This window comes from Mauremys mutica, chromosome 4 (assembly GCF_020497125.1).
Source record: "Mauremys mutica isolate MM-2020 ecotype Southern chromosome 4, ASM2049712v1, whole genome shotgun sequence".
NCBI classification, from domain to species: Eukaryota; Metazoa; Chordata; order Testudines; family Geoemydidae; genus Mauremys; species Mauremys mutica.
In genome coordinates this window covers 101,648,084-101,661,322 of record NC_059075.1, presented here as the reverse complement: position 1 = coordinate 101,661,322, position 13,239 = coordinate 101,648,084, and the positions used below count along the sequence as shown (strand labels likewise).

Below are 13,239 nucleotides of genomic sequence, written 5' to 3'. Positions count from 1 at the left end.
GTAAGGCACAGATGGCGGAAAAAGCCCCCCAAAGCAGTTACTAGCCAGCTTTCCAGCTGCCTCCCTCCCACTCTCTCTTCCTAGTGAGGTGCTTTATACGTGTCTGCTCCTCGCTACTGTTTGCAAGGCACAGGGTGGCTGATCACTAATTCGTTCGTCTGGGGCTTTCTCTGAGGAAGCTGCATGGGCTGACCACAGGGCTGTTTGTAACCGGCAGCGACCTTTATTGCAAGGCAAGCGCAGGTGAGAGCCCTCGTTGAAACAACCCATAAGGACCTTGTCCACTAATCTCCCCAGTCACGCTACTGCGAGCCTGGTGGTTGGGGCGCTAGGGTGAAGTAGGGGTCCTGGACTGTTCACAGCTGGCCGGGGGGGGCAACTCCCCGAGCAAACATGTTTGCTGCCAGCTACACGAGGGTCAGTTATGTAACCAGCCCGCCTGGGCTCGCTGCTGGCTGGGTGAAGCAGCGCAGAACGGGGTTACACGCGCAGAGGGCACGAGGGGGAGTAACGGCCCCTCCAACGGCCCCTTTTGAGAACTTCGGGGGGGGGGAGGAGGAGCCGGGAAAGAGCCGGCCGCCGGACTGACTCCGCCAATCATATTTGGAGTCTCTTGACTAGCCCGGCCGCCGGCCAATCAGGGCGGTCGAGGGAAGGCCGAGCCCACGTGGCGGTGTGAAGGGGCGGGGGAAAAGGCAGTCGGGCGCTGGCAGGGGGCAGCGGCGGAGCGGGGGAATGTGGTCCCGGGGCCAGCTGCTCGCGGCGCTGGGCACTGGCGCGCTCCTGCTCCTCCTCCTCTCGCTGATGGTGAGGCAGCTGCTCAAGCAGAGGCGGCCGCCCGGTTTCCCGCCGGGGCCCCGGGGGCTGCCCCTCATCGGTAACATCTACTCGCTGGCCGCGGAGCAGCCGCATGTCTATATGAAGAGGCAGAGCCAAGTCCATGGCCAGGTATTTCAGCACCTCCTCGCCGACTACCAGCCTGGGGAGTGCTTGGGGGAGGGGCAGCAGGGACGATCCCCCACACCCCAGGCAAGAGCTAGGTGCATTGAACGGTGCACCAGACGCCACTATGCACCGTGCAAGACGTGCCATCCCGGAGCACGTCCATTGCACCACCATTCACTGTGCAGGACTCCCCGTCCCAGGGGCACATCCCTGGGGCCACTAGTCACCATGCAGGAGGCCCCGTCCCGGGGCAGGTCCATGGCACTGCTAGTCACCATGCAGGACGTGCCATCCTGTGGTGCTCCCATTGTTCCACTATTCACAGTGCAGGACACTCCTCCGGTAGGTGTCAAGACAGGCACTTTTTGTGATGCACAGTAGCACTCTGGAAGGTGTCAAGAGCACCACTGTTCAGAGTGCAGGACCTGGAGTGGCCCTAGCTTTTTTGCCAGCCAGGGTGGAAAATGGTAGTGGCCAAGTCACAAAAGAAACAACTCACCGCCAACCAATCAGCAGAGGACAGGGGGAAAGGCAAGCCAATTAATAAAAACAAAAAAATGTGAGCAGTACAGTGCCACCTTGAAGTTGGCACTCAGAGTGACCCATTCCTAGAACCTGTGCAGACCCCTCTTGGAGATGTTGAGAGCACCACTGTTCTTGGCATAGGATGCCCCACTGAGGGGACGGGGTCGCAACAGTGCCACTATTCAGGTTGCAGAATGCCCTCCTCCCCTGCCTCCCAAGATATGTCAAGAATGCCACTATTCCTGTGTCAGGACTCTCCTCTAGTGGTGACAGCACCACTATCCACAATGCAGAACACACACAGAGGCTATCGAAAATGCCACTATTCACAATTCACAATAAATTAAACAATAAATCACCAGGACCAGATGGTGTTCACCCAAGAGTTCTGAAGGAACTCAAATATGAAATTGTAGAACTACTAACTGTGGTATGTAACCTATCCTTTAAATCAGCTTCTGTACCCGATAACTGGAGGATAGCTAATATGACACCAATTTTTTAAAAAGGCTCCAGAAATGATCCTGGCAATTACAGGCCTGTAAACCTAACGTCAATACCAGCCAAACTGGTTGAAACTATAGTATAGAATAGCATTATCAGACACATAGACAAACACAATTTGTTGGGGAGGAGTCAACACAGCTTTTGTAAAGGGAAATCATGCCTCAACAATCTATTAGGATTCTCTGAGGGGGTCAACAAATGTGGACAAGGGTGACCCAGGGGATATAGTGTACTTGGACTTTCAGAAAGCCTTTTTGACTAGGTCCCTCACCAAAGGCGCTTAAACAAGTAAGCAGTCATGAGATAAGAGGGAAGGTTCTCTTATAGATCTGTAACTGATTAAAAGAAAACAAAGAGTAGGAATAATTGGTCAGTTTTCAGAATGCAGAGGGGTAAATAGAGCTGGCCCCCAGGGGTCTGTCCTGGGTCCAGTAGTATTCAATATTTCCACTTTCCCACTGCTCCCTGGCCCTCCTGTATCACATATCCCCCTACCCCTCCCCTCCGCTCAACACCATGGGGCTGGGCTACTTGGGACGAGAGACAGTGTTGTCGTCACAGTCCATCCGCGTTGCTGTGTTGTCTTCTGGCTCTGTGCTATATCCGGAAGTGGAAAGGTTGTGCATTCCTCTCCTTGTTTGTGTGCATCCATTGGAGTGGGGCGTGGTCCATCACAAGGATTAACTGCCGTCCAAGTAGGTAGTACCATAGAAACTCCATGGACCATTTAACTGCTAGGCATTCCTTTTCTACTACGGCGTACAGTTGCTCTCTGGGCAGGAGCTTTCAGCTGAGGTAAAGGATCAGGTGCTCCTCATCCCCCACCATCTGTGAAAGGATGGCCCCAAGTCCTACCTCCAAGGCATCTATTTGTAGGATGAATTCCTTTTTGAAATCTGGGGCTGTGAGCGCTTGATGACTGCAAAGGGTCGTCTTTAGTTAAGTGGATCAAGGCAGCAAAAGAAGCTTTAACAGACCTATCTCCAGGCCACAAGCTCTTATCAGGTCCATCAGAGGCGCTGCCTTTGTGGCAAAGTGAGAGATGAACTGGTGATAATACCCCACCATCCCTAAGAATGCTCTGACTTGCTTCTTGCAGATTGGGTGGGGCCATTCCTGTATTGCCTCCACTTTGTTCCACTGGGGCTTCACCAGGCCCCTTCCAACTACATACCCGAGGTATCTGGCCTCGGCTAACCCTGTTGCACATTTGGATGGGTTAGCGGTGAGGCAAACCTGTCTAAGAGCATCTAGTACCACTTCCACTTTCCCCAGGTGCGTATCACAGTCAGGGCTATGGATTACCACATCATCTAAACAGGCAGCAGCATACTTGGCATGGGGTCGAAGTAATCTGTCCATCAATCGTTGGAAAGTTGCAGAGGCCTCATGGAGCCAAAAAGGGAGGATGGTTTATTGGAAGAGGCTGTCGGGTATAGAGAGCGTTTTTTGACTTGGTATCCTCAGCCAGTGGGATCTGCCTGTAGACTTTTGTCAAGTCCAAGGTAGTCAAGTATTGGGCCTTGCCTAACTGATCCACCAGCTCATCAATACTTGGTATCGGGTAGGCATCGAATTGGGATACTTCATTTAACTTCTGGAAGTCATTACAAAACCTCAGAGTGCCATCAGGCTTGGGGACCAAGACAGTAGGGCTGGACCACTGGCTGTGGGATTCCTCAATCACCCCAAATTCTAGCATCTTCCTTACTTCTTCCCTAATTTCTTCTCTTTTTGCCTCTGGTATGCGATATGGTTTTGTCGTCACCCTTGCTCCGGGACAATGTCGTGTTGGATCAGCGTTGTACGGCCTGGTTGTGTGGAGAACACATCTTGGTTCCGCTGGATCATTTGACAACCTCTGTTCATTGTTCTGGGGCTAATTCGGGGGATATCCTGACCTGGCCTTGTGGGCCATCTGCCTGGGGTGGAGCTGGCAGGACGGCCAGGCACGTTTCCTGATTGAGCCAGGGTTTCAGTCCGTTGATGTGGTAGATCTGCTCTGTCCTTTGGCGGTCTGGCTGCTTCACCTTATAATTCACTTCACCAATGGCTTCCACGATCTCCTAGGATCCATGCCAACTGGCCAGGAGGTCTCTTTCTGTTGTTGATACCAGCACCAGCACCCGTTCTCCTGGTTGAATTTTCTGTGTTTTTGCACAATGGTTGTAGTAGGTTCATTGGGCCCCTTGTGCTTTCTCCAAATGCTCTCATACTGTGGGGGTCACTTGGGCAATTTGTTCTCTCATCTGGGCCACGTGTGTGATTATGTTCTTCCCTGGGTTGGGTTGTTCCACCCATTCCTCCTTCATGATGTCTAATATGCCAGTGGGTGGCATCCGTACAGTAGTTTGAAGGGACAGAATCCAGTAGACGTCTGGGGAACTTCTCATCAGATATGGTAGGAGGGTATCCCAGTCTTTTCCGTCTTGGGCCATCATCTTTCAGATCATGCTCTTGAGAGTGCAGTTAAATTGCTTGACCAAACCATCTGTTTGGGGATGATAGACACAGGTCCACAAGGCTTGATTGCAGAGCAGAGTACATAAATCGTTCATTACTCTTGACATGAAGGGAGTCCCGTGGTCTGTTAGGATCTCCTTAGGAATGCCTACTCTAGTGAAAACCTAGACCAGTTCTTTTGCGATCACCTTGGATGTGGGGTTTCTTAAAGGAATGGCTTCGGGGTACCATGTAGCGTAGTCCAGGATGACGAGTATGCTACTTCCCCCCTGTATTGGCACTACCTGGTACAACAGATCCTGTTTGATTATATAGTATGGCCCTGGGCCTTTGGTTTTCCCTTCTTCTGGCACACCCTTTACCTCTACTACTTACTCCCTCACATTCGCATGCAGTGGGTCATAGGCTTCGTCCTGCCCAAAACACTCACATGCAGGACTGATCTGGCTTGATTCTATTGGATGGGGCTCCCCTCCTTCTCTTGGGGTGCTTCTGCTTGTGCTGGGGGCCTTCTCTGGGTCTCCACTGGTCCGTGCTACCTTGCAGTTTCCCTGATGGGGCCTTCTCCCAACCAGGGCAGCTCTCTGGTTTGCTGCCAAAATCCAGGTTCCTAATCTTTTATCTGCCCTCCTTTCCCATCTAGATTTCCAGGACTTTCCGGGGGGTGAAAATAACTTTGGGGAAAACCCAGCAAAAATTGTGGTAGGGCCATCCATGGGCGCCTTGATCTCTGCTCTGGGTTTACTGCCCTCCCCTAACTCGATGTGGGGGAGTAGGTCTCAAACCCGGAAAAGTCCCTGCCAATTAAGACCGGGTAGAGGAGCTTGGGGACCACCCCTGCAGTCACCTTGGTAGTGTTCCCCTGGATCTCAATGTGTATTGGGATTGTGGGGTAGAAATTTACTGTGCCATGGAAACACATCACTCCGGTGCTCTTGGCCCGGCTCAGTTGGTCTTGCCCCACTAACATCCCTGAGAACAATGTGACAGCACTCCCAGAGTCCACCAAAGCTATGGTCTGGATGCCATTCATCTTTACTGGCCTGGTGTACTCATGTGGGGCTGTTGCGACCCCCACCAGGCTGATTAGGCCACATTGGTCCCTGGGATCCCCCAGATTGCATTGCATGGGCTCCTCCCTGTTGGGGCACTTGGCTGCTATATGCCCCAACTCCCCACACTCATAACAGCGATATGTCATCCTGGAGGTTGCCCTCTGTCTTTGGCTCTCTGACCCGCTCCCCCAGCCCTCTCCCTCTGGACTTCCAGGTCCCTTTGGGGCCTCGGGCCACTCCTTGGTGCCTGTTCTTCCAGCCATGGCTTTCCTGTAGTTCTCGATGATCCGGGGCCTCGGGGTTGGGACTGGTTTCCTGGAATGCCATGTTTCACCTCCCGGGGTTTTGAACAGTTCACGGGTTGCCAGTTGTCTCTCCACGAGGGTGACCAGTTCATCATAGGTGGAGGGGTCATTCTGGCCTACCCAGACTCAGAGGCCCGAGGGTAGTCCCCTTGTATACTGGTCCACCACCAGGAGCTCCATCATTTTCTCAGAGCTGAGAGCCTCTAGGAGAAACAACTTCCAGGCTAGGTGGATTAGGTCAAACAGTTGTGACCGCGGTGTCTTGTCTTCGCAATACTGCCATTCATGGAACCTCTAGGCTTGTAAGGCCGTTCATACCCCTGCCCTGGACGGGATCTGTGCCTTCAGCCAGGAGTAATCTGCCGCCTCCTCTGCGGTCATATCATAGTAGGCCTTCTGAGTCTCCCTGCACAAAAATGGGGCAAGGATGCCTGACCACTGGTCTTGGGGCCAGGCCTCCCGCAGGGCTGTTCTCTTGAAGGCCAGGAGGTATTTCTCCACATCGTCCTCCCGGGTCATTTTCTGCAGACAGTAGCTGGCCCGTATGGTTTGCGTCCTGTCATACCTGCAGCTCAGCTCTGTAAGGGCCTTCACCTGGTTCTCTAGTTCCTGCAGCATGGCCCAATCTTGGGTGGCCTGGGTCATCAGCAGGCAATTGGTCTCTTGCTGCAGCCACCCAGGTAGCCTCCTGCTGGGTGGTGGTGGCTTGCGCCAGTGCTTTGACCATGTCCCCCATCTTGGGGCAGGGTGGTCATGACCCACCATGGATTATGTTCACGGCGTGGAAATCCCATCACTGAAACCACGTGTGGCAAAATAGCTAATGTTGGTACGGTGGGTCTCATTTGACAACCTCTGTTCATTGTTCTGGGGCTAATTCGGGGGATATCCTTACCTTGGCGGGGGGGCTAAGACGCCACCACTTGCCCCTGCTCTTGGGATGCCGAGGGCCCTGCTAGTGGCCCAGGGTTTACTCCGCACTCCAACCCCTGCGGGTTTCTTACCCTCTTCCTCCCTTGGGTAGGGTTACCCTCGGTCCTTAGATGCTGCGGGGCGGGGGGGTCTCCCCTACTTCGGTTCTCTGATCTTTCAAGTCTGAGCAATGCACCTCCAAGCTCCAGTCCTCTCTCCTTCCTCACACACCCTGACTGCCTGAAGCAGGGGGTTTTATTAGGTTCCTGACAGGGCCTTAATTTACTACAGGTGCTCCAATTATCCTTAGCAACTCTCCCTAGTCTACAGGGAACCATGCCTTAATTAGCTTAGGGCTTATATATTTTCCCTCTCCCACTGCTCCCTGGCCCTCCCCTATCACAATGTATTCATAAATGTCCTGGAAAAAGGAGTAAACAGTGAAGTGGCAAAGTTTGCAGAAGATACAAAATTACTCAAGATAGTTAAGTCCAAAGCAGACTGTGAAGAGTTACAAAGGGATCTCACAAAACTGGGTGACTGGGCAAAAAAATGGCAGATGAAATTCAATGTTGATAAATGCAAAATCATGCGCACTAGAAAACATAATCCCAACTGTTAATACAAAATGATGGGATCTAATTTATCTGTTACCATTCAAGAAAGAGATCTGGGAGTCATTGTGGATAGTTCTCTGAAAACACCAGCTCAATGTGCAAAAGCAGTAAAAAAAAGCTAACATTGTTAAGAACCATTAGGAAAGGGATAGATAATAAGATAGAAAATATCAGAATGCCACTATATAAATCCATGGTATACCCATACCTTGAATACTGTATACAGTTCTGGTGACCCTATCTCATAAAATATATTAGTATTGGAAAAGGTACAGAGAAGGGCAAAAAAAATGACTAAGGGTATGGAACAGCTTTTGTGTGAGGAGAGATTAAAAAGACTGGGACTTTTCAGCTTGGAAAAAGAGATGACTAAAAGGGGATATGATAGAGGTTTATAAAATCATGACTGATGTGGAGAAAGTGAATAAGGAATTGTTATTTACTCCTTCACATAACATAAAACCAGGGGTCACCCAATGAAATTAACGGCAGGTTTAAAACAAACAAACAAACAGAAAGTATTTCTTCACATAACACACAGTCAACCTGTGGAACTCGTTGCCCGGGGATCTTGGGAAGGCCTATATAGGGGTTCAAAAAAGAACTAGATAAGTTCATGGAGGATAGGTCCCTCAATGGATATTAGGCAAGATGGTCAGGGGTGTCCCTAGCCCAGGGATTGGCAACCTTTGGCACGCGGCCTGCTAGGGTAAACACCCTGGTGGGCTGGGCTGGTTTGTTTACCTGCCGTATCTGCAGGTTTGGCCGATCGCAGTTTCCACTGGCCGCGGTTCGCTGTCCCAGGCCAATGGGGGCCGCAGGAAGTAGCGCGGGCCGCGTGCCAAAGGTTGCCGATCCCTGCCCTAGTCTTTGATTGCCAGAAGCTGGGAGTGGATGACAGGGATCACTTGATGATTGCCTGTTCTGTTCATTCCCTCTGAAGCATCTGGCACTGGCTACTGTCAGAAGACAGGGTCTTTGGCTAGATGGACCATTGGTCTGATGCACTATGGCCATTCTTATGTTAATGCACAATGTCCCTATTCATGGCACAGGACGCCTATCCAAGTTGCGTCAAGAGCACTGCTATTTATCATATAGGATGTCTCTCCTCAGGTTGTCGAGAGCACCACTATTCATGGTGCAGAATTCCCCTGGGGAGAGTCACAAGCCCTGCTATTTATGATATAGGACACCCCTCTGGGAGGGCAGGATGTGTCAAATCCCACCCTTTACAGCACAACATGTCTATCCCCGGGGTAGGGAGTGTCGATGATACCACTATTCATAGCACAGTAATCAACCTTGGTGTATGTAGGTACTACTGTTACTTATGGCACAGCAAAGTTTTTCTATCTCTGGCATTAATACTGTAATCAAACACAGGGCAGCACGCTTTGCTGGGAGCCATCCAGTTCAACACCAAACATGGTGCAGCCTGGCTCATGGCTGGGCACTGAAACCACTGCTAAACATGATGCGTACACCACAGGATAGGGTATTGAGACTTTAGTTACATGTAATATGATACATGATGTTTTGATAAATGCAATAGAATACCTAAGTGCAGCATGTGGAGACATCCATTATTCACAAGATGGTGCAGCACAGCTTTACACAGGACATAACATGCACTGATGCAAGTGTGAAGACCTTGGCAAAGAATAAGCATAAGGTGACATTGTACATAGCTCACCACATAGCTTTAAGACCTTTGTTAAATCTTTTGACACAGTATCAAGACAATTTCAAAATATGTATTCCAGTGAAGTACCATATACCTCTAACCTGTAACTTTGAAACTTTTGCCAGTTATATATGGCACCATCTCTCTCACTCTGCAACTTTGAGAACTTTGTATGGTTGCCCCTCCCCAATATAGGAATTCCCGAAATCATTGACTATCGTTACTGAAAGAGACAATTTATTTGCTTACTTAGAAGAATCAAGTCCATTTGTATTTTAAAAATTAAGATGAAAAATTACAGAGCAGATAAGGTGGTCCATACAGTCATACATATATTTATATATAATTATTTAAGTAATGATATCAGTGGGTGTTAGCAATGACTTTCCCTCACTACCCCACTCTTCCCTTGCCCTGTAACCATGGGACTCTTGTTTCTAGATATGTAATGTATTCGCTGGCTGTACTGAACCCTTCCATGTATTTTTCTGTGGATCATGTTATCGTTTGCTAAAAATATTATGATATGGGTCTTACTCTGCAGCTTTGAGACATTTAATAACATCATCAAGACTATTGAAATTACAGGTAAATATTAACTAAAATGAAGGTCACCATTTACCACTGAGACCAGGGGTGCTGGGACTATTTTTATAGTGAGGGTTCTGAGAGCCATTAAAGCAAATTGTAAACCCTGTATATAATGGAAACCACTTTAAGCCAGGGGGTGCAACAGCACCCCTAATTCCAGCACCTATGACTGAGACAAGTAATCTTGTTAAGCAAAAAACAAGTTACATATATTACATACATTGGACTTTATTGCACATTTCCAGTGGAAAACTAGTAGGAGGGGATTAAAGAGGGTGAAATCTAAAGATCTCTCCTGAATTGTTCTGTCAGAGAGAAGTCTCACTCTCATGCTCTGCCAATCATCTGTGTCATCAGTAGCTTCCTTGTGACAGGGTATACCAATAATTTGCCAACCACTGCTGGAGGCCCACCATCTTTGCACAATCTGCCCTAAGAAGGTGTCCTACTGGAGGGGAAAAGCAGCAAGTTCAGATCTATAGGGATACCTAGAGAGGCGTCCCATGATCAGCTACAGGCAGAACCAGCGGAAGTTGGTCTTCTGGCACTTAGAAAGGCCGGGGGCAGGCGGAGACCAATTGGAGCTCTGTGGCCAGATAAAAAGGGCTGTTTTTTTCTAGTAGAGGCCTGTTCAGAGTGAAGTCAAGACAGGGAAGGAAGGTTTTCCCTGCTGTAAACCCAGTAACTGGCTCAGTCAGGGGACCTTGACAACACTGGCCTTGGATTTCTATGAAAGACTAGTGTTTATATTATGAACTTTAATGCCCAGGTGGCTATTCTGAGTTGAGATTTTATTCCTTTCTGTTAACCCTGGAAGGGGTCTGGACTGAGAGCTGGCCTGACCAGAGGGCTAGGACACAGATGCAGCAGACCAATGTGGAACCAGGACTCAGGTGTACACTAGAGAGGAAGAGTCCCTGAAATGCTGCATCCTGACATGGAGGGGCATTTTTATGGTGAGTGCACATTATAATACATGGAACCAGAAGCAGTGATAGTCCTCAAAGGAGACAATGGAAGATTTGTTAAGGCTTTTTGCTTGACAACAGCAAGCCCATGCTGAGGCTCAGTGGCTGTTCCTAAAGGGACAATAAGAAGCCCAATGGACAGCCTTGAGCGACATCAACTATAGCAACAACAGCAACAGAGAGTTTCAGGAATCAGTGCTCCGGTGGATAGCTAGCCTATCCCTGTCTGGAACAGTACCACTAAGGCCAGGCCTGACCGTGCCAAGTTGGGGCCAGATGATGACCCAAAGGCATACTTGGTCATATTTGAGTGGATAGCCCAATGGGCTAAGAGTATCTGAGCTGCTTGGCTTTTGCCTTTGCTGTCTGGGGAAGATCAGGCCATCTGCCAGGCCCTTGACAATGAGGCAGCTAAAGTATATGACACCATAATGAATCATAGAATATTAGGGTTGGAAGGGACCTCAGGAAGTCATCTAGTCCAACCCCCTGCTCACAGCAAGACCAATCCCCAGACAGATTTTTGCTCCAGATCCCTAAATGACTATCAGATGGGTGTGTCCCCAGAGACATATCAACACTGATTCTGGACAGAACCTTTTTCTACTGCATCATGATCTCACATCATGGCCCAATGCCTGAAGGACTGAGCTATCCAGTGGCTCTGTCCAGAGACCTGTGTTGCACTAGACATTATAGACTCAGCAATCATTGAGCAATAATTGGCAGTTCTGCCTTCCGCAATTCAGACCTGAGTTCACTGGCAAAACCCCAACTCAATAGCAGTTGCCATCCAGATCATTGCAGATTATCTGGCTAAAGGTTGGCCCAGAAAAACTAATCACTTCAAGCCAGATGGCACACAGACACAGCCCTAAGATGAGAAAGGCACTGTCGAGCCCCCAGATTTCAGGAGCAAGTGGAGGCATTGTCGAGCCCCCCAGATTTCAGGAGCAAGTGGAGGCCAGCTAATGGACTCCATAACGCAACCCAAATTGTTGCAACAGGGGATGTTGATCACATCTCGAGGAGAGGACTACTGAGAGTTGCAATCAAAAGCTGGTAATGCAGGCTTTCCTAGCAATCACATTGATTATGTTCGTTGCGGGAAGCCAGGACCTATCACTCATTCATGTCCCTGATGGAATGTGACCTCATGGACTGTAGAATCATAGAACTTAAGAGCTCTGATCAAGCAATTGACAAGCATATATAGTCCCAGTACATCTTGGCAGGCAAACAGTCTTGGGCTTAATGGGTCCAGGGTTTTCCATGTCTTTAGTCTGGGAAACCTTTTGTGACCCAGAGTTCTCTGATATGATGATTCAGCACAGGTTATCTGCATACATGAGGACATTTGCTCCTGTGAGGACAAGCCTCTGTCAACCTGCTCTTTGCTTGTGGCACTTCATACACTACATCGAAGGGGTTTTTGTCCTTTGTATTATTGTATGGCCGACAGTCCTGGGGAATTCTAGTTATCCTTAGAGAAGCCTGGGAAGAATAACCATACCACTACATTATGTCATGTGGATGTGGGAATGGCTGGGTCTCATGAGACAATTTGCTCAAGAAAATGTACTGCGAGCCCAGCAAATACAGGTCTGACACTATGATAAAGGTGCTCAAGAGAGGGTTTATTATCCTAGGGATCTAGTACTAGTCCCCAATATGGAAATTAAACATTTGGCTAAATGGCATTGTCCATACCAGGTCATTTGGCGAGGGGGACTGTGAGATCAGATTTATCATGTTTATCTGTTAAAACCATGGTGAGCCAAGAAAACATATGTATAGATCCCAGAGATCTCCCTGTTCTCCTGTACCACAGGTAGAGCCTCCAGTGCCCCCGATGTATCAGTAGCAGCAGATCTTGCCTCACATTTATTCTGGATAGCCAAGAACCTCTTGGAGCACAAAGCCTGAACATAAAACCCATCAAATCTCTAAGAAGCTTCATGGAGTTGTGGAGTGGGAGGTACAGTTAATGCTGGAACTCATAGTCACTGAGGAGTCCAGAAGTCCCTGGTGCAGTCCTCTGGTGCTATTACCTAAACCAGACAACACCATCTGGTGCTGCATAGATTTCTGGATTCTATCCTAGTTTGAAACTTATCCAGTGCCCCAGGTAGATGAGCTCCTTGATCATTTAGGGAAGGCAAGGTATATTATAACACTATACTTGACAAAAGGGTACTGGCAAATACCCCTTACACTAGATTTGAGGGAAAAAGCAGTATTTGCCATGCCCCTGAGGCTTTTTCAGTTCACCCCATGTCCTTGGGTTTGCATGGGGTCCCAGCTGCTCATGGACTGTGTGGTTTGCCACCAGTTTGCAGCAGTATACCTTGGCAATGTGGTTATTTTCAGCACAGACTGATGGTCACACTTGCTCCTTGTGGCATCTGTACTACTTGCTGTGGGAGGCCGGACTCACAGCAAACCCCCAAAAATGCAAATTTGGCATGCAAGAGACTAAATATCTTGGATTGCTTATGGGAAATGGCTGAACCTATTCTCTTGAGAACAAGAGAGAAGCCTTGAAGAAAACCCTGGTCCCCAAGACCAAGAAGAAAGTGTGGGGTTTTCTAGGACTGACAAGTTATTCTCATTGCTTCATTCCACAATTTGCCACCCTGGCAACATCTTTGACTAAACTTAGAA

General features: G+C 49.0%; 1 protein-coding gene across 3 annotated transcripts in view; it reads left to right on the top strand.

Moving 5' to 3' along the window:
• The first annotated feature begins 735 nt into the window (after positions 1-735).
• Positions 736-13,239, top strand: part of LOC123368006 (vitamin D 25-hydroxylase) — a 39,553-nt gene continuing 27,049 nt past the window's right edge. Inside the window, exons 1-3 of one of the 3 annotated variants that reach the window (XM_045012434.1) lie at positions 913-948; positions 9,561-9,604; positions 10,425-10,563. In XM_045012434.1, coding sequence (XP_044868369.1) covers positions 10,561-10,563 — 3 coding nt within the window. In that variant the 5' untranslated portion in view covers positions 913-948; positions 9,561-9,604; positions 10,425-10,560. Of the gene's footprint in view, positions 949-9,560; positions 9,605-10,424; positions 10,564-13,239 lie in introns of all 3 variants that reach the window. The other 2 variants (XM_045012433.1, XM_045012432.1) reach the window with 2 other exon arrangements.